General features: G+C 42.7%; 1 protein-coding gene across 3 annotated transcripts in view; it reads left to right on the top strand.

The window, feature by feature from the left end:
* Positions 1-26,689, top strand: part of ATP13A2 (ATPase cation transporting 13A2) — an 831,233-nt gene that overhangs the window by 27,188 nt on the left and 777,356 nt on the right. For all 3 annotated transcript variants that reach the window (XM_086921931.1, XM_086921933.1, XM_086921932.1), the window contains exon 3: positions 18,961-19,069. In XM_086921931.1, the coding sequence (XP_086778057.1) occupies positions 19,060-19,069 (10 nt within the window). In that variant the 5' untranslated portion in view covers positions 18,961-19,059. The remainder of the gene's footprint in view (positions 1-18,960; positions 19,070-26,689) is intronic.

The raw sequence follows: 26,689 nt of genomic DNA, 5'->3' as shown, positions 1-26,689 counted from the left end.
ACAATTTGCTGGCCCTCACGTCTGTCTTTTAGGTCTTTGCCCTCCATGTGGTTAAAAGTTGATAGGTAAGTTGCTAGACCCCCTTTTCAATGACTGTGCTTTAGTCGCTGCAGAGAAAAAGTTGGAGAAGCCTTCCAATGGCACCGATTCATGTTGCCAGGTTTCTTGCAGCAACACCACGTGGAACTTGCATAGATATTGCATAGTATGTGTCATCCACTTTGCTGGCTAGCCAGTTTATATTCCAGGAGCAGATTTCTAGAATGTTTTCACCCCTCTCATTTGTGTGTTTCTTTTCACATTTCAGTTTTCGCAAGTACGGATAATAGGGAATGAGTTCCCCCCTGTAGGAGAGTTGGGTCTGCTTCCTATGGTCACCCCCATTTTTTGCTGTGATTTTCTGGTTTTTTGACTTTAGTGTGGCTGTGGGCCTGCTAATCAGACCCACAGCCCAGCTGTTCTCTCTCTAAATTGATACCATGTACTTTAGGTACATACCTGATTGGGTATTGGGTCACCTTTGTGAGCCCCTGTATAGTGTACCATAGGTACCCAGGGCATAGGTGCATTTAAGGCCTACCAGGGGCTGCAGCATGTATTATGCCACCCCTGGCTGGCCATCCAAACTGACACCCCCGGCCCCCGTTCTTGCTGGACTTCTGAAAAGTGGCTACACATTGTCAGCCAGTGCCCTACACTAGTTGAGGTCCTGCAAAACTTAGGCATCACCTTCAAAGAGCATCTCCCATTTTCTCCCCATGTTGAGAAAGTTTCTGCCTCTTACTTTCATTATATAAAAACTGAAGGAAAACGCTGCCCTTTATCCCCAAATCAGTGCATTTACGCATCATACATGTGCTTGTAGGAGCCCAAATGGATATCTAACACCAACCACTTTTCTTTATGTATTTAGTAGCATACGCACTGAACTGCCTTCATCTCGTTTGGAATTGTACAGCTCAATTGCTACTTGCATTAACTATTCATGCTCGGATTTCAGGGTATTTGAAGGCTCTAGACTGGCTCCCAGTTGAGAAGCATATTATTCTTTAAAGCCTTTACATGTGTTTTAAGGTATTGCATGGTCAAATCCCAGCATTTATCAAGCAGTGTTTTCCTGGTATCTTCGTAACAGGATTCTCTGCTCTAATACAAGTCCTGAAAATAAAGGAAGTCCACCAAGGCGGAAGATCTTTTGCCTTCCATGCAGCATCGTGCTGGAATTGCGCTACTTTACACATTAAGGCGTGAAACCAATCTGTCTATCTTAAGGAAACTTCTAAAGACTTGACTGTTTACATTTTACGGACGTCATTCCCTCGGGCTGAAATAGTGCCAAGACACCTTTGGATATTCACATGCTTTAGAAATATCTAAAATAAAATAAAAAATGACCTAACCTTGCTGGACAATTTGGTCCTCCAGTTCTGTGTATATGGCAAGTGGCCCTATCTATAAAGACCTGACAAGTATTGGAACTGCAAGAAGTAAGAACGCTGAGCGAGGGGCTCAAGGGTTCCAGCAGCCAAGAAGTGATCGGTTAACCATACAACCCAGACAGGGCTTGCCCAACAAACAGCTCTGAAAAACCACAACAAGCAACTAATGAAACAGAAGACCCTTCAGCAATGATTTTAATACAATTGTGGCCCATTCTCATGTATCTTTTGTGCAGTCCAAAGTCTCTGCAACCATACCCCAACCAGCAATGAAGCAGAAAATAGTGCAATGGAGTGGAATCCTGACAGTTTGGCAATGGGAAGAGTTTGTCCTCCTTTCCAACTATTCATCCATGCTAACTGTTAGTCTTAAGGTGGAAAATACTATGACAGTACTATTGGACTAAAGCTTGATGTTCAGCTCCAGGTAGTACCTGCGGACAAGGCTCTTTTTTAGCGCCTTTACTTTGTCCATGTGTTGTACAACCTACTGGGACGAAAGGCCCTGTATTTACACCACTTTGGAGCCATGTGTAGAAAGTCTGGGCCAATCAAAGTACTGCGTTTTCTAAATTGAAATGTAAGCACTTCAATCAATACTAGAGAAGGGTGTATCTCTGTCTGCCCTCTCGTTAGTGGGGTTTCAAAACCAGTCGAGGGGCTGATGGGAATTGCTGTCAGACAAAGTCCAGTAGTAGTGTACTATCGCTCAGCGATAGCCTAAAACAGATAAAAAAATAGTGGGGGGGGGGGGTGAATTTCTCTAGAGTAGGGGAAACCTGATTTAAACATAGTTAATGGCGTTGAGGTACCCCCGCTGAAAAAAAATGGTTGAATGTTGTTTCAAGGAAGGTAACTTGAATAATGGGGAATTATAGGCAGTCTCCTGGAGAATCATCATCTTGGACATGATGCCACAGTTCACCCATATTACTCTGAACCACCCACACACAGCATGTGTTTTACCCATACATAAGGACAGGCTAGGAACACTGGCAGTTTAAATGGACCTGTTTAGGGGAGAGCTAGTGAGTAATCCGCCCCCTCCATTGGAAAGAACTGTGACGGTGGACTACAATTGCATTACCACCACTGGAAGTCAACTGCTCTGAGATGAAGAGTCAGTATCCAACAGGTTCCGGTACAGGGCACTGGCCAGATGTATGCTGGATCATACCCACACTTGATATGTAGGTGGCCCCTGTTTTTGGATGTTTGGATTGAAAGCCCATTGCATGTGTGTTGAGAGCCATTCTTCCCTGTGTGCTGTGTTACTCAGCTGCGTAACGAAACTTGAGCCCTCCCATCCTGCAAAGTACATGCAGGGACCCCAACGCTCCAGATCCAGTTCAGAGCTCTCCAGCCAGGGACCTTCCAGTGCCGGAGGGGGCCCCGCACCATGCAGATTTTTTTATGCCACTGGTGTTACTGCACTGAATTGTGGTGGTTTTCCCTCAGTGAGCTTGACATTATTGGAAGCCGGTGAGGGTTCTCCCTGTTTTACTTATGAGACCTCAACGCTCTATTCTGAAGTGTGGGAGGGTGTCACTCAATGTGCATCCATCTTTAGGGAGCCGGCACTGCCTTCTCGGCCCTCTGTCAATTTTCAACACTTTAGCCATTTTAATCTATAAGCATACATTTTGGGCCTCAAATGACTTGATACATCTGCGCTTACCGCTTTGTTATGACGTCAACTCTACCTTGTGAATCTCACATTCGATTTATTTAACTCTCCATCGCACACACAGTCCAGCAGCATGTGAGGTAGCAGTACAGTATTTCTCTCTACTGTTCCTTTATTACATTTTCCCTTAGACCAGCCTTGAAACTGCACATTTTTAGTCATTATTTGCACTGGGTTCTATTTTCCCTGCCAGGCCAGTTTATGCCGATAAGATCAGACACTGCAGATTAGTATGTGATGAAGCAGATAAACTGCTGATCTTTCCAACCGACTCAAACAACTGATAATGACACATTTGAGAGTAAACATGGCACACGTGCACCAACTTAACTATCTATGTTACAGAAAAACATAAGAAAATCTTGGAGACCTAGTTACTGAATCATAAAAGCATGCAGACAAGAGTAAATTAAATGAGAAGTAGTCATTTGAATAACAAAGGCTGTACTTTATTAACTAGTATTGGTGTATCTTTTTAAAAATAATAGGAAAATGTTAAGTGCTGCATTCACATGGTCTAACAACTTATGAAATACTAATAAAACGAGTGTAATCTAGAGGATATTATGTGAATTATTGAGAAGTCTCATTTTAAAACTCCATATTTTGCATATGTGAAATTGTGGACCAAGTGTGAAAGGTGCTGCACGTCTATACTAAAACAAAATGCCCTGAAACATTTAGGGAATAATCTTCATACATCTACTAATGTGAATTACTAGAAATTATATTAATCATTTATGTTTTGAAGTAATTTTACACATTGGTACTCTGGAAAGAAAGTAATATGTCATAGTAACACGTGTTAATTACAATGAAACTAAACTGATTTGCAAGTGCAAATGAGTTGAAGGAAATATATAAAGTCCCAAAGGTTATAAATGAAATGTATATTTCTATTTTTATATATTATGATTTTTATTAACTGAATTTAATCTAGGCCTACATTTTCCTTACTTAGCTTGATTCTAATTTCACGGAAAGGCTTAGTAAATTGACAATGTGAAGAGAAACGATATCTTTAAAAAAAAAATGTCTTTGTCCTCATTTGCCAACTCCTCGCCCCTGCTTTCGCAGTGCCGCCCTAGGGCAATTTATCTCATATAAGGGGTTTCTTAGCTCTTAGGAGGAAGTATACCACCTTAACCGGTCTTCCTCGAGACTTATACCCGCCGAGATCTGAGAAGGCTTAATCATAGGACTTCAAACACCTTTACCCTAACTACCCAACCCTTCACCCAAAATATAACAGGAAAGGAGTCCAAAATCTATATCTCTTCTTTTGCCGATCCACAATGTCCAACCTAGCAATGGCACTCAGTGCTCTTAACCAACTCAATTCTGTCGGAGGATCTGCCGACACCCAATTTCTGCATATCTCTCTCCGGGCCAGCAATATAGCATAAAAGTCAAATTTTGCTTTATCGTCCACGCTCTTACCTTGTAGATCCAATATTCCCGACATAACTAGTTCAGGGCTTACCTCAATCTGCTGGGCAAGTACCGCTGACAAACATGTACTTACGGCGTCCCAGAAAGTCTTTATCACCGAGCATGTGAAGAACATATGTAAATCATCTTCATTGAAGCTGTTGCATTTGGGACACGCCACCATTCCGCCAGCCTTAAACTTCGAGAGTTTTCTGGGAGACCAATATGCCCTGTGGAGGGTGAACAAGTGATTTCTTCTTAGGTTTGCAGGTTTTACCACTTTATATAAAGTAAACATAGTTACTTGCCATTGATCTTCTGATGTGATCTTCGGTAAGCACTCTCCCGACAGGGTCTCCGGCAAGGTGAATGGTCCATCCTCAAGTTCTACTATTGACCAGTACCACAGCGCAACTTCTTTTTTTATTGGCTTCTCCATCCCCAGCTTCTCTTCAAAGATATTATACTGGCCAATTAAATTTGCATTACCAGCCGCCCAGCTTTGGATCTGTAAGTATTTAAACCTTGAAAGTTTGTGCCCCCACACTTGTTCGCAATAACCCCAGGGTACCAGGTCCCCCTCTATAAACAACTCTCCCCACCTCTGAGGTCCATCGGTTTTTAGTGCCAATACCAACACATCTTTAGTCCAAAGGGGAGCACCTGGCATGTCCCAGATTGATGCCCTAAAACTAAAGTATGGTATTTTTGTTGCCCTCCTAATTTTGAACCAAACCGTCGCTAGATCCTTCAACACTTTTAATCTAATTTTTTGGAAAATTTTTGGATCGACAAATTTATACATGTACCCCTGTTGCTTCAGATTCTCCATCCTTACCAAAGCACTCAGCATTTTCCCAATGTCCGAGCTCCCTGGGGTAGCCAACAGCATCCTACAGTTCTTCAGCAGGAAGGCCAACAAGTAGATCTGGAAATCGGGGGCCGCCAACCCACCCTTCAACAGTTTTCTCCTGATCTTTTTCCATGATAAGCGGGATCCTTTTGACGCCCAGATAAAAGATCCTATCTCACTTTGTAGCCTAACAAACCAGTCCTTATCAAATAAAAGAGGTAGTGAATCAAACAAAAAAGTTATCTTGGGTATAATCATCATTTTCACCAGGCTAACTCGACCATATATTGTGAGCAGGAGGTGTGCCCACCCCCGCAAAGCAGAGGAAATCTCTTTCCTAACCATGACAAAGTTAACTTTAGTAAGCTGTCTTATATCCTGTGTTATTCTCACCCCCAAGTAGCGTATCTCAGATTTGCATTCTATACCCTCAGATGCTAAATTCCAACACATAACCCCTGTCTTCTCAGCGTTTATATGATACCCAGAAACTTTCCCAAACTCTTTAGTTATTTCTTCTAAACAACCCATCGACTGCTGCAGATTCGAGGTGAGGATGACTATATCGTCGGCATATAGCCCGATCTTCCTTGCCCATCCCTGGAATTTAAAAGAAGGGATCCTCTCTGCCTCTCTGATTCTGCAGGCTAGGGTTTTAATGTAGAGATCGAATAAAAGGGGGGAAAGGGGGCACCATTGTCTTGTACCTCTCATTATTTTTATTGGCTGAGTTAATGTTCCATTCACTAGTACCTTAGATGTAGGAGCTTGATATATTAGCGCCAGAGCCGTGCTAAAATATGTACCCAGGTTGAGATGCTTTATCAAAGCCTTTAGGTATGTCCAATTTACCCGATCAAACGCCTTGGCGGCATCCAGCGCGATGACCGCCAAGGGAAGATTATGGGTGGAGGCCACATCTATACTCCCTATAAGAGAGAAAGTTAACTCCTTCAAATACCTGCCCTTAATAAAGCCCTTCTGATCTTCATGTATTATGTGAGAGACAACTTTCCCAAGCCTGTCCGCCATAATCTTCGCAAAGAGCTTATAATCACAATTTAAAAGTGAAATTGGTCTGTATGATTCCAAATACTTCGGCGGCTTCCCAGGTTTTGGCAGTACTATAATGTTCGCCTCATTCCACGATTGCGGAAGTGCAGCCCTTCGGAAAAAAACATCGTTAAACACTTGGGTCAGTATAGGCGTTAAACTCACTAACAAAGCTTTATAAACCTCGGCAGGAAGCCCATCTGGACCCGGAGCCTTCCCTTTCTTTACTTGCTTAATTACCGATTCCACTTCTCCCTGCGAGATCTCGCGATTTATAACATCTCGAAATTCTTCTGATACTGGTTTCAACACCTTAACCCAGTTGTCTACTGCCTGGGTGTCTGGTTCAAGGTCTTCCCTATAGACTTCCTCAAAATACCTGTGAAAGGCTCCCATAATATCCTTATTATCAGTGTCCAATTGCTCCCCCACTTTCATTTCCTTGATCAAATTTCGAACCTGATCTTTCCTCGCTTTCCACGCCAGCAGTTTACCTGTCCCTTCTCCATACTCAAAATGTGCCAATTGGCTGGCCTCCCATTTCTCCTTAACTCTAAGACTTAACACCCTTGTCAATTCTCCTTTTAGCTCAATCAGCTCCTGAACCAACCTTCCCTCTGGCTCGAGGCCCCCTAAGCTCACTATGTCTGCCTCGTGCATTTCTTTCTCCAAAACATCTATTCTATTGAAATAGGCTCTCCTTTTACCTGCTCCCAATGCTCCTAGTCTTCCCCGAAGAAAAGCCATACATGTCTCCCAGACTATATCGATTTTGGCTGACCCCACATTCTTCTCCCCAAAAATTTCCAATTCCTTACTTAAGTTCTCCAAAGCTTCATGGTCATATAAAACTGTACGATCCACCCTCCAGACTGAACCCACATTACCGCTTTGTATCTTTAAAGCCACAGTAACCGCCGAATGATTCGATAAATGAACCCCTACATGGGCTATCTGGGTCACATTGTCCGCCAACCCGAGATCTATCAAAATATAATCAATCCGTGAGCTATGACTATACTTTTTATTATAATAGGTGTACCCTAGTAGCTGGCCGGACCTTTTTCTCCAAACATCGCAGAGCCCTAGTTGGCCCATCAAATCCTTCACCCTATTCGACATTTTCACATTTACTAACGCCCTGCTATTAGAGGATCGATCTAACTTGTGATCCAACACTGTATTGAAATCACCAGCAAAAATAATTTTTCCCGAGAGGCCTATTAATTCCCTCACCAGTTCATCTAAGGGCCCCACATCATCTTGGTTTGGACCGTAATAACCTATAATATTATACAGCAGGTCTTTTATCTTGAGGCTCACAATCAACCATCTGTCCTTAACATCTGCCACCACGGCCTCAGCTACACAATCTACCCCTTGCCTAACCAGCAACGCAATACCTTTTTTGACAGCGACTTGGGGTGTATAAAAAACATGACTTAACCAGCGTTGTGACGCCAACAATTGCTTACTTTCTTCCCCAGTTAAGTGGGTCTCATGCAAAATCATAATATGAACTGAAAGATCTCTCAAATACTTCAAAATTAAATCCCTCCTTGACTTGACTCGAAGACCGTTTACATTCCACGACAAACATTTTAATTCAGTCAGACTACCCCCTTTCATAACATGCCCAATTTAAATTCTTTCTTCTCCTGGTGAGGAGATAGCTCCTGAGGACTTTTTCAAATATTTTCCAATCTTTCTAACTGCTCCTCGTACTCTCTTTCCCTGGATCTAACATTCTCCAGCTCCTTATGGTTCTCCTCAACTTTCTCTCTGATCTCCCTCATCTCTAATTCAAGAGCTGTCGTACGCAAGTTCAACTCATCAAATTTGGCTTCCAGACTGCCACATATCTCTCTAATCCCTTCCTGATTCGCCTTTGACTCCTCGAAGCCCCTATGAACATCCAAATCCAGCTTCTTTAGAAGAGCAATGACTGAGAGATCTAAATCTCCAAACGCTGGAGGGCTCATGAGTAGCAAATCGCCACCATTTAGCTCGCCACCATTTAGCTCCCCCCTAGTACTCAGTTTTTCGTGGGAAGGGGAATTTTCTCTTGCAAAATCAATGGTCCCTCCCGCACCCTCCCGCGCATCTATCTCTTTAACCACGTCCTGCTTTTCTTCCTCCATATCTGTCTCCAACAATTGATATCTGTTTGGGGTCAAGTGGTCTGACCAATCTAATAAACTCCAGCTAGCACTATCGCCCTTGTGTGTTTCTGGGGTAGCTGGCGGGGCAGGGGTGGGGTCCCTCTGTAGTATCAATGTTTTGGGTAGCGTTTTAAAAAAAGAATTTAGCGAGGGGTAATTTTTATTTTCCTATCCGGTATAACTACCTTGCTCCCTTGCCTAGTATATTTTTTCGCTGTGGTCTTTGATTTTACCCCTATATTTCCTTTATTACCCTCTCTCTGCACCCTAGTGCTCCAGTCTCCAGCTTCTTTTTTGTGTGTAGTTCCTACCTTCACCTCTCCTGACCCCCTCTCAGCACTTCTCAAAATGTACCTGGCGGCATCTTGCTTCTTTGCTGCAGCTATTCCAGTGTTCTTGACTCTTACAATCAATTGAGCTAACCCTCCTTCCTCAGCCTCCTTACCTCCCTGACTATTTGCTGCAAAATGCTTAGCGAGGCTTTTTCCGCTTTTCCTCCTTCTCCTTCCTTGGGGCTACCTCCGGACCTGCCCGAGGCCCCCACAGCACGAAACTGGATTCTTGCCGCCGCTTTCCTTCCCCTCCCTACCTCAATTGCTGCTCTATTCCACAGCTTGCTCCCCGCTGGAAGCTCTGTAGGCGGCCCCGCCTCTTCCCCCTCCTGGTCGGGTGATCGTATCGTATCCCGCGCCGCCATGCACCACTGCTGCCGCCGCAGCTCTCCGCAACGATTTCGGCTCCAAAACTACTTCACTTCAGATAAGACCTGCCTTGATGTTATCACTTCTCTGCACGCACTTTTGCCCGTGTAGAGGCTCCGCACTTCTGCCCTAACACGCCACCTCTCCCTCAGGCACCCGCGACCGACTCTCTAGCTGGCCGCCATGAAACGATGTCTTATTAAGAGAGTTCCCATTTGCATATGAGATCTGTTTGCAACAATTTCGCTTCTTTCGGAACATCTGCCATGAAAAACTTTCCTCTTGAACTTACTCATGGGCTTTTGCAAAAGGGCTATTGTTTGAAAGTTATATATAATAAATGGTTTGACAGCTTACGTGATGATCACCTCATTTTTGCTATAATATGTGTCTTCTTTCTGCTGCATGACAGTCTCCCTACATGAACTAACCAATGGACTGAGTGGTCTGACAAGATGAGGTGGCCCTGGCGGTGTCACTCCTGAACGTGAAGATTATATTATACATTGATGTGATGGAGAAGAGTTGCCATATTATTGTTTTTTTCTGTTGGAGAGACACCCTTCCACATCACTTCTCCATACTTCCTTGCGGACTCTACTGGCTGTACTTTTGGACTGAAGCATTCACTGTGTGCACTATTTCCAGACTTCTTTCCCTCATGAGAGAGTACCTTTGAGCTGTAATGGTTCTTGCCCTGTCCTGAACTTTTCCAGAGCTTTGGTAATTAATGTCAATCACAAAATGTGATTTGATTATCATGTACTCTGAGATCTTAAATGCCTGATATTGATGTAGTCGGTCCTTTTACACTCCGATTAAAAATCTAACTTTAACTAAATCTTGTTTCTGACTCTCCATAAGTTGTCACCAATAATTGATTGTGCATACCAATTGGGTTATTAATGAGGGATGGGAATTCTAATAAAGAGATCTCTGGACAGCAGGTACTAATGTTAATATTCTGCATAGCTTTGACTGAATTATTGGTTTGTATGATCTTGGTCCGTCTGAATTTCTTCAGGAGATTTGGTCTAGCAGTAATAATTGAAATGAAACAAGATCCATTGGAGGACCTAGTAAATGAACCTGTAGTGTAGTGTTAGGAGATAAAGGGTTTAATAAGATAAATGGGCCCAGTGACACTATAGCATAAGCTTGGCACAGCATGGAAACAGCTAAGAAAAATTCCCAGCTTTTGGTAGCAGGGCTTTCCTAGCTATACTAAACAGTCTGTATTTTCTACTGTTCCGAGTAACTGGATGTATTTACAAGCTTAATTTCTATAAGAAAACTTAACACCAAATTTGAAAAACTATTCATGTAAGGTCCGTTTTTCAGATGTTTCTACTGAACTCTCACTGGACTTGCGCTATAGTAATCTTTTCAATGTCGCAGGAAACACGCACTACTGTAAATACAGTTAAACATAAGCTGTCTCTGTGTATATTATTCGATGTTTAATCACACTACTTTTATTAATATTTCACCATGAGAGTCACATAATGTTTAGGTGTGCAAACGATAGCTTACTGGAGGTCGTGATGAGATGAATATATCACAGACCATTCCCGCTGCACCTGTATTCCTTCAGTTCCATAACACATCAACAGATAATCATTGACCCAATCATCATATATTTGATCAAAAATATGAATTTCTTAATTGCTTCTTGGAAGTATAAAACCACTTTTATTTATGATGTCATAGATTTCAAATGTCGAATCAAAAATATATATCATACATTATATTTTCATTTGACTTTTTAAGGTACAAAATGCAATCCATTAGTCACAACCCCAAAACAGATTAAAAAACCTGACAAACATACAATTCTGGCAGCCTCATACACACACCCAGCACTCCTTTACATGATTCACAACCAACCGTTCCTGCAATACCAAAACAAGGAGAATATCATTTATCTCTTTCACAATTGTTGAATGTTTATGTATGAGGATTTATTTAGCGCACAGCTACTAAAAACAGGGTCTCGGCACTTTGCAGTGAGGCACACATACGAGAGAATGGAAGCAGTGTAGTAACCCCTCCACAAACATTCTTAATTATGTACAATATTGTTGATATTTGTTGATATTTGTTTTTGCAATATTATTGATATGTCATTGTATGGCATAACACAACATCATCACAAGCAGCTACTGAATAAAAAGCCATGTCTTGAGCTTTTGACTAAAAAAGCCTTCCTTGTCGATCTGCCACAGTTCCAAAGGAAGAATGTTCCATCCCAGCGGACCCAAAATGCAAAAGGAACGACCACCAGCTTTAGCAAGACGAACCCTTGTAATTGTGGCCAGATGGCTATCACAGGATTATAGTAATAAATCCTGGAGGATAAGTAGGCTGGTCCTGAGTTATGCAATGCTCTGTGTATTAACAGAGAGGTCTTAAATAATATCTGCTTGTTAACGGGGAGCTATTGCAAATTACACAGATGTTGGGTGACCTGCTCTCTTCTAGGAAGATTGAGCATGCCTGGCAGCAGCATTCTGCAGAGCAGGGGCAGCCTTATGCATATGCAAGCTGTGCACCTGCACAGGGCCACCAAACCCCAGGGGCCACCACGCCAATATATATCTTTAATATAATAATCCTCCGAGGATAGATACATATTTGCGTGGCGGCCCCTGGCAGGGATTTGGTGGCCTCTGGCTCTGTTCCACTTCCAAACACCCTTCTCTGGCCTCCGCACTCCGCCCCGCCCGGACCCCCTCTTCCGGGGCTCCCTACCTACACTCCCTGCCCAGGGCCGCCATGAGCCTAGAGCCGCCCCTGTGCAGAGTCTATAATGTCCTCACCAATATTGAGGCCGACCAGCATATAAAGCATTGGCATAGTCCAGTCTGGACATGACCGGAACCAAAATCACTGTAATCTTAATTGGAAATTATAGGAAATGCGGAAATGTTTTCAACATACGTAAGAAGCCAAATCACACCCTAACCACTGAGTTGAATTACTTATGGAATGACATATCTTTGTCAAATTATATACCCAAGTTTTTACCATGTCAAGTTGAGTATTGGGTGGGAAAGCCCCATCTGGGCAGTGCACTTTCAGATTGACATCAAAGTTGTATACCACACTGAGAACCACAGTCTTCTCGGTATTACACTTCAGTTGATTATGGCTCATCCAGCAAAAAACTGCAGAAAGGCAAGATTGGATAGCATCCTGCTTGATAGGTAATCCATTACCAAAAGGAAAGATATTCTGTATATCATCATTGCAGGAAATTATTTTAGCCCCAAAAGATTCCACCAAATAAGCAAAGGGAGACCTATAGATGTTAAACATTGGGGCTAAGAGCCAAATCCTGAGGAACCTTACTGAGACACTTTGGCTTGCTAAAGAGTAAGGGGGCAGCCAGACTTCTGGACTCCCGTGGTGGTTTAGGGACTTTGAAAATGGTTGACACACGTTCTTGATTCCTGTGGTAGTTTAGGGACTTTGGAAATGGTTGACACACGTTTCGGTGGAAATTTATGATTGTTCATCCTTCCTCAAGACCTTCAATGGTAAAAAACGTTCTTATGTTTTGTTTTGGGATTAGGGTTAGTATGCTTAAGTGGTAGCCCCACCTGCTGTCAAGTACCAATCAACCTAAATACACAGATTGTTAGGAGGAAATCCCTATAAAATAGTGCCTACATATCAGTACTTTATTTAGATGTGTCCAGATATAACTTTAGATTTTCTTAGGTTCTATGGTGAATATTTGCGTTCATAGTTGTTCAGTACAAATACAGAGTCGATCATAAATACAGCTGCAGATTTGTATTTCTAAATCTCCACTTGTCTCCTGCATTTTCCCTCGATGACCGCGACCGTTCAAATGATGGCGAGATGCCGTAGACCTATTGCACTCGCACTTTAACCATTTCACAATTGTTGATATGAATGTTTATTACACTCATCAGTTCTTTTATAGACGTAAAAAATTCCACAGTTTCCCTTATATTGAGATAAAACTATCTGACAAACCTTTAATTAAATATGTCATCCATGTAGTTTTACCGACCTTTGGCTTGAAAGATACAAATTTTCTGTGGTTTATGATACCTCAGTGTACCATGGTTTGATATCCTGGTTCCTGATGCAGGGTTGTTTTTTATATCCTTGGTCTCTATCTACCTCATGATGGCGTGCAGCCCCCCCCCCCCCTTTTTTTACCATGTTCTGTGGCTCAGAATGTCAAAGATCACGATGTACAGTGGCACCCTAGATCATGTTGTTCTGTGGCTCCTTGTATTTTGGATCACTGTCATGTGACTCATGGGACTTGAGATCACAACATTCTTATTTGCAAGAGGTTGATGTTCTGGTCGTGGGATCTGTCCAAGGTTTCGGCTGATTACTTCTCTGTTCCTGGACTGTTGTCTGTCGCAGCCAAGATTGGGTAATCTCACAATCTTATTTAACTGAACCCTTTTAACCTTGACTCCTAACTAGTTGTCAGGCTGAGCCAGGTATGTTAGCCTTCGATGCCATTAATGCACAGATAATGTTCAGTTTTAGAGTACTAAAGAATAATCTGTTAATTGTGGGTCACAGTTGTCACCTGTGATACTAGACCTTGTGAAGGTTGAGAGCATAAATCTGCCACACAGCATGTCCTCAGTGTCACCCAGCAAACACCCTCTAGCCATCTACCCCTGCAAACCTTCTCATGCCCACTGTCCCAAAAATACTGTTAATGCTCCAAGTAATCCCCTTCTTTCGTCGCCTCATGTCCCACAAACCTCCTCTAGCCACGCCTGGAATGATCTGCATGCTCCCTGCAAGCACCAATCCTAATGTCCTTTCATCAAACCCTTGACTCCACTGGTCTTCTTCACATCCCCTCTCTGCCACCAGTAATTCTCACATGCCCTCTGTCCTTCAGCATCCCTCCTCTTGCAGTCTACTTCAGTTAATCTCTCCATGCTCGTTAATCCTCCTAATTCTGTACCCTCAGCAAAGTCCTTCATGCCTAGCATAGTAATAGTCTCTAATCCTTGTTCCCCAGTAATTCTCTTCATGCTCATAGTTCTTCTAAAGCGCAGTTCACGATGGGGATATTCATGCGCTGCACATCACTCAGGGACTATTTGAATAGTATGCCATCTGCTTCCATCAATCATACACACAATTCTCTCTCTAGGAATGCCATATGCTTTTAGTATATATCACCGAACAAGTCTCAAAAAGGTATTTTAGTATTAACAGATTAGCAGTAGACGCAAAATAGTTGCCAGCCACATAGTTATCCCATAAAACTGTTGACTGATGCAAAGCAGCCTCTTTGTGGGATTAAGGAAAAAATTATTCATCTACCACCTTTCTATAAAAGGATTTTTTCCTTGTTAGAAATGGGATTTAGCCGGCTAGGGCTTGTGCCAAAGTCGGGCAGAAACCACCACTCTAGTCATGATAAGGAAGGTACACTCCTAAAATAACCCCTGCTCACCCCCTTGGTAGCTTGGCACGAGCAGTCAGGCTTTTCTTAGAGTCAGTGTGTAAAGCATTTGCACATAACCAACAGTAATACAGTGTAAGCACTACAACAGGACACCACACCAGTTTAGAAAAATATCCAATATTTATATACAAGACCAAAAACGATAACAATCCACAATACAGTACTAAAAAATCTACAGATATTAAAATACGCTTTAAAAACAGTTCCTTGATGTCGATAGTTCCGTCCTGGGCTATCACGGCGTTGTGAGCAAACAAATCCAAACAGCTCTGGCTGACCGTGGCGTTGCGGGCCAGCTACAGGGTCGGGAAGACCTGCAAACAGTACCTTTTAGAAATGCAGGGCACCGGCAACCTTTCGTGGAGTTCCAAAAACACGGTGTCCGCAGGCATCGGTTCCGGAGGTCGGTGCAGGGGCCGTTGGGGCCCTCGAAGTCACACACGTTGCAGGTCGATCTTCTCTCTCTTGAAGTCAGGAGCGCTGGCGTCGGCAGGTGTCGTTGCTGCAGTGTGAAGTGCAGTGGTGTGGCATGTGGTGCCCTCAGTTCACGGTGAGAGCAGCGGCTCGGTGGCGGCGTCAGATGGCGTCGCCGGTGAGACCAGGGTCGCGGTGCTAGATGAAGGCGATGTCGTCACGGTGCTAGCAGGTCACGGTGCAAGCAGCGGCGTTGTCGTTGCTGAAGCGCTGTCGTCGGCTGACGAACTGAGTCGATGGCGCTGGCAGGCCAAGGCTGCAGTGCGGGATGAGGCGGTGCGTCATGTAACTTTAAGAGCGTTGCCCTCGAACCACGGTTCGAGGCCAGCGGTTTCTATTTCGGCATGGAGCGGCATCGTTGGGAATACCAAGGCGTCGTCGTGAAACAAGGCGGTGCGGGCAACGGCTCGGTGGCGGTGTCAGCAGGCGTCATTGTTGAGACCAGGGTCGCGGTGCAGCGTTGCGGCAGTGCCCTCTGCAGTGCCGTCAGGACACGGATTTGGCAGCGGCATCGTAGAAGTCGTCGAGTTGCTTTTCCTCTGTTACAGCATAAAACACACAGTCCCCAGTGCTGCGGGCAGAAGAGTTTGAAGTCTTTGTTGTTCCTGAGACTTCTTGAACAGGGGGCAAGCTCTACCTCAAGCCCTTGGAGACACTCACAAAGCAGATTGCAGAAAGTTCAGTCCAGTCCTTTCACTGCCCAAGACAGAAGCAGCCACTGCAGGCCAACACAGCAAAGCACACAGCAAAGTGGTAGATCCTCCTCACAGCTTCTCCAGTTCTTCTTCTTGTCAGTCTTCTTGATCCAAAGGAGTTCTAAAGTTCAGGGGTCTGGGCCCCAATATTTATGTCCCAAAATCCTATGATCTCTAAGGCAGAGTGTATGTGCCCAACCAGAACCAGTTCTGCCTTATCTGGTGTGATTTCCTGGCAAGAGGTGGAGATGGCATTGTCAGAGGCAGACCAGGCCCTTTAAGGTGCAAGGAAATCTCCTCCCACTTCCCCATCGCAGCTCAGGTCCATACAGCCCTTTCCTGACCCACCTAGACTATCTGAAGCCCCTCCTGCTCCCCCAGCCTTCGGTCATCCAAAACCCAGGCAGGCAATCCACATTCCAGTAGAGACACATGGGATGACTAATCATGAAAATACCTACTTTCTAAAAGTGGTATTTTCAAACACAGAAAGTAAAAATCCCTTTCACTAAAAGATGCATCTTTAGATTCTGAGTTCAGGCATACTAAATTTTATTTTCTTACCTAGTTCCCAGGGCCAGTTATGTTTATAAGATGTTACAAACAAACATCCAATTCTGTCCTATGGGAAACAGGTAGCCTTACAATAGTGAAAAGCGAAATGAGCTGTACTTGACTATCAGGACATGCCACACACACCAGGGCATGTCCTACCTTTCACATACACTGCATCCTGACCACAGGTGTACCTTGGGCCTTCCTTAGGGGTGCCTAACATGTAAGAAAAGGGAAGGTTAGGGACTGGCAAGTGTGGGCACTCGCCAAGTCGACATGGCAGTTACAAACTGCGTGCAGACTTTGCAATGGCAGGTCTGAGTTTACCTTTTTAGGGTTACTAGTGTGGGTGGCACAATCAGTGCTGCAGGCCCACTAGTAGCACTTGGTTTACAGCCCTGGCACACTCAGTGCAGTTTACTAGGGACTAACATGTAAATCAAATACCCAATCATGGAAACACCAATCCATAACACAATTTACACAGAGAGCATATGCACTTTAGCACTGATTAGCAGTGGTAAAGTGCCCAGAGTCCTAAAACCAACACAGACAAGTCAGGAAAAAATAGGAGGAAGAAGCAAAAAGTTTGGGGATAACCATGCAAAAAGGGCCATTTCCAACACTCCCACAAATGTTTATTTTATTTTATTGAGCTTGGTACATTAAAAATTACTTTCAATACATGAGGTATATTGAACTACTGCAAAAATGTATGCGTCTTTAAAGCAACCATAAATTAGTTACATTTGTAATACTTTTATGTTGATGGAACATTGCATATATATACTTGTTCCATTTGTGTTACAGTGATTACTTATTAATTTCCACGCTCAGCCCTTCCTTGTGCATCCTTCTCCTGATGCTTTATACTATTTCTACTCTTTCAAATATTGTCTATTGTATGTACTGCTCCAAATTTCCCATATCTTTCAAGCGTGTTGGGACATCCTTTTTTCTGTGTAGACCGTTCTTTCACCAGCCATTCACCAATCTACTTTCCGGGTTCATTCCTTATGCTTTGGGGTATTTGCATTTCTCAACCACTGTGCCACATTCCGCTTCGCAACTATTAGTCCAAAAGTTAACAAATGGTTTCCGGTAGCAGTAAATGTTTGGGCCTTCTCCTATCCCTAGTAGGATTGTGGGTGTCTATCCTCAGTGTCTTTCCGAGAGGCTCATCAATTACTTTCAATATTTTAGCACAGTATGCCCTATTAATCTGAGAAACTGCGGGCAAGTCTGTCTTCCTGTTGCACGTAGCAACTCTGTGAACTATGTATGTTTGAAGAGCGCTACCTTGGGACAAAGTAAGTTGGCACCCAGTGAGATTGTAGGCATGCCAAGCCTTTTTATTGGAACCAAGAAATCTGCAGAAGCCATAAGCCACCTACCTGGGAGAGCAGCCTTAATGCTCACCATCCAACCTCCGAATGCTTCGCCCCAAAGGACCTTGGTGATCCTATATGCTTACACGTGCACAGGTGTACCTAGTTGGTTTCTTTAGTGCCTCCATGCTGTGTCTACAGGTATAAGTTTTATTTCAGAGAATGTTAAGTCTAAGTCAATCTAGTTTTCTTCCTTGTACGTATCTGTATTCTGTTCTAAATTTGGAAATTAATTGCATAGCTGTTTAAATTTAAGTAAGTATATATTTGTGGGCATTGCTAATTTTTAAGCTTCTGTGCCCGACTGTGTTTCGCTCCGCCCCAACCACCTCTTTGTAGAGATTTTCTTGACTTTTAACCACTGATGTCAAAGGTGAAGAAAGTCGGCATTAGATGTCTACCTTGTGTCATTGATTAGTAACTTCACACACAGGTTTGCTGCATTGCTGGAGTGACAACACCTTTGCAGGTGTCTTGTTTCCCTTGGTTACTATAGACTAGTTAAGGTCCTACCCACTCCCCCTGAATCCCAGGAGTAATTTCCGTGACCTGTGATTCCGGAGTTGATTCTCATCCTCTAATAAATCCCCGTGCACCAATCCTCATACTTTGTTGAACAGCCACCTGCACCCAGACTTCCTACATGGGTTCTTCTGTCCCCCCAGCCCCCCACAGTAATCTAAACAGTTCTTTTGTATCCTCTTCCACTGCTTATCCTCCCAATGGCACTTCATCTCTTTTTCTTTGCTGTGTGTGTCAGGCTTGTTCCTGTGCACTGGAAGTTCCCAACAATGTTAGTTTGAGGTCACTGTTCGGAAAACTCTGTAAGCCCCATTTCTTAAACTGAATATACGTTTTAACATTGACCTTTAAAAACTTCCTTTTAAACTTGCAGCAAGGGCCTGGGGAGATTCGAGAGCAAGTCTTCAAGGGGGATGGATGGCATTGTCCGTGCGGAGCTCTTCTCCCTCTGAATCTTGATTAGGCCAAGGTGCTTTTGATCATCAAAAAATTGTTTCCTTTTTCTTTGATTATTTTAGTATGTCTCAGCCTGCCCGAAACACTGGGAGAGGAAAGTCCTACAATCTAAAGAAAACACAAAAGCCAGAAGCTTTGCGGCAGCTTTGGAGAGTCAATCGATGGATACTGGTGAGCTAAAACTGTCTACAATACGTGACCACTAAGAAAAAAAAGTCTTACAGATATTGAAACTTATTGCTTTAGAAGACATCAATGGAGATTTGAAAGCTTTAACTTGCAGAATTGATATTATAGATGGAAGACTCCTCTTTATAAAGGATGATAGAGGAAACTAAGCCAGTGAAAGAATTTTGTTTGCCACAGGCCATCAAAGTAATACTGTTTTCAGAGAGTGAAAGGTATACCGCAAAGTTTGAAAGACCAGGGGCCAGATGTAGGTGGCTAAATACCGGTCGGTAACGCCGAAATTCGGTAAATTTCAGCGTTACCGACCGGTATTTAGCCATTCCGAATGTAGGTAAGGAATCGGTAGGTAAGGAATCGGTAAATAAGGAATCTGTAAATACCGATTCCTTATTGCTCTTGCATTTCTACCGATTCCTTAAATGCAATGTAGGAAGCACATTAAAGAGTGCTTTTGAGTCTTAAGAAATCGGTAATTACCACCAAATGCAAGTTGGAGTTAATTACCGATCTCCTTTAAAAAATCACTTTTTTGTATTTTTTTAAGTGCCATGTTGCACACATTCATGTCCTTAGGGCATGCATGAGCGCCACATGTGCACACATGCACATTTCAGGGGTGCAACATGGTGCCCTTTTGACACACTGGCACCCTTGAAAGTGCTCCCGCTATTAGCGATTCGGTAATACCGAATCGCCAATAGTGAATGTCTTCACATTCATTCCTATGAGCCTCCAAGCGCATAGAAATTAATGGGTAGGTATTCCTTATTACCGAATCTCAATTACCGATTCAGTAATAAGGAATATTAAGGATTCAGTATTTTTTACCGAATCTTTACCTACATAGGAAATACCGATTTCTTAATAGCGAATCGGTAACATTCGCTATTAAGAAATCGGTATTTCAGATTTACCTACATCTGGCCCCTAGTTGCTTAATTAAGTGTTGCAGATTGTTATGACAAAGTGCTTTAAAACGTTTTTACCAGCAAACCGGTACCAGGAAAAGGTTACATAAAAATTGTTATGTAGTAGAAAGGGATACAAATGAAGCAAAAGGCAATAGAAGAAAGAAGCTTTCCCTTTGAAAAGCAGCACCGTGGCCTGCTCATCATAACATTAATTTAATAGTCATTATTTGGCCATGTGCTTTGTTTGGCCATTTTACTCTGGGCCTCAGTTACCCCATGTTATTTTATTTTTGGTAAAAGAAACTCCATCATCTTGAGTTACCTTAACTGCGTGGACCTGCAGCATGTGGTCAAGATGCCAATACCATCTTCCTTGTTCACTCCACCATAGCACCTTTGCAGAAGAGTAGACCAGATTTGGATGGAACCATTCTGCAAGCACCCACACAGATAATTTCGAAAAATGTGATTGTGAGTTGCATACAAGTTTGACTCCTCCCCATACTGGGGTGTAGATGAACTCAAAGCTCAGCAAAGAGGACAATAAGGGAAAACATTTAAAAAAGAAAAACAACCTGCTGCTTGTGTCAGTGTTGGAGTCTCATGCACCTGACTTCTGATTATCCATTGGGAATGCTGCTGAGCTCCTCAGATGAAATTTACACAAAAAGTGATAGACTGAATGCTTGAATTAACCTCAGCCACTGGTAATCATTCAGGACTGCATCCCAGTGCATCGTTATTTTGCACGTCATGCACCTCAGTTTGAACCCAGCCATTTGCAAATCAGTTATGGCTTAGTTCCAGTGACATAGTGGGCATACCCATCCCACTAAGGGTGAGAGATTTATGTACACAAAAAAAGGTGGGACAGGTATGCCCAGATGTGGATCCCGTCCACTCTGTGTTACTGGAACCAAGATATACCTGGCCGATGCGCCATAACTAGGGGGAAAGTGGTCCTGGCTCGCTTATACCGATTCAGGGAGGGTCTGGCAGTTTGGCTGGACTGTTTCCTTTGGAGTAGGGTTTAGAGTGATTTGCATATGTCTGGGTCCAGACTGAGGGGGCATGGTGTGCTCAATAACATAGGACTGGAATGCTGTCTGAGGAACTACCAGTGTCTGAGATGAATGCAATCGATTCTTCACTTTTTTGTATACTTTAGTGAGCTCTTCAGATGGACAGTTTTTACGTTTTGTTTGAATGCAATTACATTTCCCAACGAAAACGTCACGTGTCGCGTCTCTTTTACAAAGGATGTTTTATTGGTGCTAATAATATTAATGCATATCGATCTTGGGCATATACCCATCCTTGCAAAGGGCCAGGGATGTGTAAATGTTTTTTAAAAATCTACTTATTTAAGAGATAAAATAGCACCGAAATCTACTTGTCTGGCAAATAAAGCTTACCTATTTACTAAATCAATAGGATGAACAAGAAAAAGTGCTAATGTGGTACTGGACTTGGCAGATTATAGAATTTTAGACATCTGATCACTCTATATTTTGAAAGAAAATGGGAAAAGTGTCAACAAATAGGATACGTTTAGGAATCAGAAATTACAAACGTGTGTGGTGTACGTTCTGGTAAATAGATATTACATATTCGCATGATATACATTTTTGAAACAGTATTTTTAAATAATATAAAACACAGATACAAACATCAGCTAAAGCTAAGCTATTATCTGCAAAACATCTGAGATCCAGGCAGGAGTTGGAAGTGGATATGCATGTTATTTGTGTGTATGTCAATGGTAAAATGGCCTGCACAGGGAGCAATAACTTTTCTAACTATTCCAGGAGCTGAACGCATTTTTTTAATTAGATGGTTCTGCTGATTTCAGTCCCACTTAGATCAAAGCTTAATTTCTTAAGGTGTAGAGGCGTTTCCCTTGGGTGAATCGGACACTGTGACACTGCCGTACATAACAGCAGCATTGAAAACCCTGTAATAAACCGCTTATGGCACATTTTGGAATCTGGGGGCATATTTACAACTGTGCTGCAGAAGTCCTACCAAATTGAATGCAGGCAGTAATGGAAGCATTATTGGGGTGCGAAGCCTACTGCCCTTCAGAACATGTGGAAAAATCACAAAACCTAAACCCTTGCAAATGCCAGAGAATCCTATGAAAGTATCTCAAAGAAAGTGTGCATCAGTTTGAAAGGGAGACCCATCTGGAGATACGATTGAGATACTAGATGTCGGGTCATTAAGATCTTCAATAGGCCCAAGAACCAATTCCAGTCATGGATGTACCTAACATTCTGTCCAGCAGTTTTGCAGGTGACGAGGCTGTGAGTCCATGAGGTCTTAATTAGAAATGAGGGTTGAATTGCCTTAACTCTATGGCACAAGTAAAATTTGTGTACTGAATTGCGCGTCTAAAATAACTAAACTCTTGTCAGTAGAGGAAATAGAGTTGCTTCTCTTATGGATACTGTTAATTTCGACAGGTTCCTGATGCTCTAAGGTACAAGCAGCAGGAAAATGGGCCTGTGAAAGCGAGCTATTTTGTGTATGCTGTACCAGTGTTTGAATCCTGTTTGTTACCATTGGATGGCTGCAGAATTTGGCTTCTGAACCAAATTAAAGACAAATGTTACCTCAGGGAGAGCTGTGATGTTAGGCTTTATAGAATTTCTTTTTGTGCTGTATATTGATGGATAATGTTTACAGAATTTGACCTATTCCTCTTTTAAATGTTCATCGGAATATACTGACAAAGATTGGTCAAGACAAGCAGAAATAGTTTCACTAAAATATAATTGTGACAGACCAAGTGAGCTTTATTACAGACAATTGTGGTGACAATACCCACACATTACCCTCAGATCTTCCACTCTGTTCAAATTGTACCTTCCCCGTTTCGAACGAGCAACACTCGGTGGCCAATCGATCTCTGTGATCGGGGCACGGGCCTGGAACGCTCTCCCTCTCCATCTGCGCTCTTTGCCTTCAGTGGCTGAATTCAAAAAACACCTGAAAACACATTTGTTCAAGAGTGTAAGCTAAGATGCCTTCTTTTTGTTCTGCTGTCTGCCTCTCCTGTACCCGCGCCAGGATACTCTCAAGTAACGGAGCGCGCTATAAAATGGTTTATACATACATACATACATACTTTGGCTGCTGTCTCTGAATATTATGGGAGGAAGGATGAAATTACGATAGATATAAGTATTGATACTGACTAGTAGTCAAGTCAAGTCAAATCCACTTTATTCGATTAGTTAAAATCATAAAAGTATGCTATACATGTACATAATATTAAAAATCTTATAAATAACTATTATACAGATAAAAACTATTAATTAACAGTAAAAATTCATAATCGACCATAGCCACCTAAGCAGTTAATACAAGTTCATTGTCTGTTAATTGAGGGGATCAGTCTCTTGTACAGTTTTTTGTCTGACCTCTCTAACAGACGCTGCAAGAAAGCTGGCAACACAGAACATAATTAATGGAGATTCTACCAATTGTAAAAACATTAAGGCTGGCTTGCACTGAATAAAGTTCATACTTTTTAACAATGGAATGATAAACCTTTTCCTGGCATGTTTATACAGTGGGCAGAAAAACATAAAGTGCGTGGTGTCTTGAGGTGAAAAGTCGTCACACTTACAAGGGGCAACATCTTCAAGTCTACTCCAACCCTCCACGTCCCATAGGAGCATATGTATTTGGTTAAACCGTAATTTTGTCAACAGCCATCTATGGAAAGGATTGGTTACTGTTGTCAGGTATAGTGGCATTGCTGGAGACAGGGTTACCAAAACATGCCCCCTGACAGAGGATTTACAGAGTTCTGCTACCTCCCGCTCAGCCTCCCTTAACTTAATGAAGTTGGTTTTTACCCACTCAAGATCAGCCTTACATAGGGATTCTGGGTTAGAAAAAAGGTCTGGTCTCCCCATATAAGCAGCTAACATTTCTATGTTAGACAACCACTGAATTTTGTTCCTATTGTCTAACCTAATGCAGTCCTTTAAGATTTTATGATTTAGGGAGAGGTTCGAATTTAACCAGATTTTGATCCATAGCAGTATTGGGGCTAATTTAATTATATCTGCTATGTAACCAATCCCAAGTTCAAGATGGACTGAGTAGGAAGCGGTTGAATGTGGAAGGCCAAGAAGAGAGCGTAGGAATTTATTTTCTTCCGTTTGGATCATATCGTTTTTAATGTAACCCCAAATTGACGCCCCGTACCTTACGATAGAAATGGTCTTGGCTTTATAAATTGTTAATATTGCCTCTACCGGCTTCCCTCCCAACCTTTTGGCAAAACCTAGTACTGCCGCTGAAGAATTTCTCGCTGAGTTTGCCTTCAGTAAAAGCTGGGGGGACCAAGAACTTTTATCGTCGAATACTACTCCCAGGTAGGTAAATACCTTCACTCTTGAAATTTCTTCACCACCGCAAAAGAAGGTCTTAACTTTATTTTTTGCAGGCCCCAGCGTCATAACATGTGATTTGCCGTTGTTTACTACCAGGTCCAGGCTTTTCATGAAGTCCCAAAACAAATCCAGCAGTCTTTGCAAACCTAGAGGGGTCCTGGCCAAAAGGACAGCGTCATCCGCGTATAGGAGCACCGGGATCGGGGTACCTCCCATACGCGGAATGTCCGGCGTTGCTGCCAACAGATTTTGTTCCAGGGCGTTTATGAGTAATGTAAACAGCATAGGGGCTAATATGCATCCTTGTCGTACCCCTCTACTGGACTTAAAGCTGGACGTACATTTCCCCTCGGTCATCATCCTAATGGAGGCATTCAGATCTTTGTGGAGCTCGGCCAAGAAGTACACGAGGGACCGATCAAGTCCCAAATCCAGGAGCATTGTCCACAGCTTTGACCTATTAACTAGGTCAAAAGCTGTGGACAAATCCATAAAACCCAAGTAAATGGAGCCCCTGGCTCTTTGGTGTATTTGGCTATTATTAGATGGAGGTTCAGACATTGGTCCTCCGTACTCCTCCCCGCTCTAAAGCCATATTGGGCATCTGACAGTATGTTATTGTCGGAGGCCCACCCTGTTATCCTTGCTAGGATAACCTTCCCCAGAATTTTTATAGAGGAGTCCAGCAAGGATATGGGCCTATAACATCTAGGGTCTGCCCTTTGGCCTTTCTTGAACACCGGGATAATACTCGACCGGGACCAAGATTTAGGGAATCCTACACAAGCCGAGGTATTAAAAACATTTGTCAGGATGTTGGCCCAATACAATGGATTGGCCTTGTACATATCCGCAGGGACTCCATCTGGTCCTGGAGCCTTCCTCCCTGCAGATTCATCAATTGCTTTAATAACCTCCCCTATATGGAACCTAACTGGCGTGGCGGAGGATTGTGAGGCTTGACCCACAAAAATTTCTAGTTCAAGGTGGCTGCCATAGATCTTTTCAAAATGGCTCAGCCAATCCTCTTCCGCAATGTTAGTTTCCAGCACATTATTTTTAATATTAGAAAAAAGGGGCATATTAATGATAGACCAAAATTTTGCACTATCTTTTAATGTAGCTTTGTCCATAAGTTCAACCCAGGCATTATGTTTAATTTCATTTTTCCTTTCCTGCACTATTCTTTTATACTCTCGTCTAAGCTGTACCACCAGAACTTTATTCCTTGGGCGCTCCTGGAGAGCTTTTTTGAGGAGATTATGGGATTTAGTGCATTTATGATCAAACCAACCCATGGCTAAACTATTAGTGACTGGTCTGCTGTTAGTGGTGAGTTCTATAGCCACTTTGGAACAGATAGCTTCATACGAGGATATTACTTGCTCCCCCGTAGAATGTTGGTCTCCACAGATTTCTAAATCTAGAGCCGCCTTTAATGTGATGGTGTTAAAAAACTCGTCTGGGATTACCTTGCTCCAGTTTAGCCTCCTCCCCTGATCTTTTGCTTTCACTTCAACCACCGCCATGTGAGGGGTAGATGTGTTTAAAAAAGAGAAACCATCTACCATTTCAATTGCCACTGGATTATGGTCGCTAAAAATTGACGGTATAGCATTATAAGAGACTACGTATTTTAAAAGGCCAGGGGAAAGGAATATGTAGTCAATTATTGTGTCACTCTCCCTGCCTGTGAATGTGGGAACACGGGAGCTATGATCGAAGAAGCCTGGTTCGTACAAGTCATTGTTAGATAAAAGTTTCTCCAGTGCTTCCCCCTTACTTGATTGCTCAAAGTGTTGCGGGGATGTAAAATCTGGCCCATCAATGCCAGTTAACAAACAATTATGACTACATAAGTGCACATTAAAATCGCCTAACAGAATATATTGGCAAAAAGTGGTTTGCTTTAAAGTGTATGTGTTTAAAAAATTCGATAACCATAACAAATTTGCATTCGGAGAGTCCCCTTGCTGGGAGTTATAACAATTCACCAGAATTAATTTCGTATTATTAGTAAGTTTAAATTCCAGGATAAGAAAATTATTAGATGAACAATTTATCCTGCTAACTGACCCTCTTAAGTTCACAGAAACCAAAACCACCAAGCCCCCTATATCTCTCCCGGCCACTGATTTTAAAGCTGGAACAAAATATGACGTGAAACCATCCATCCAGAAGTCACATTCTATATCCCAAGTCTCCTGGAAAGCCATAATGTCATATTGTTTCACAAAACTTAGCCAAGAGGTATTATCTCTCTTGGATCGTAGACCCGCTAC

Source organism: Lissotriton vulgaris, chromosome 5, assembly GCF_964263255.1.
Source record: "Lissotriton vulgaris chromosome 5, aLisVul1.2, whole genome shotgun sequence".
In the NCBI taxonomy this organism is placed as follows: Eukaryota; Metazoa; Chordata; class Amphibia; order Caudata; family Salamandridae; genus Lissotriton; species Lissotriton vulgaris.
Note: the sequence above shows the minus strand (reverse complement) of the source record. Positions and strands in the feature narration are given on the sequence as shown.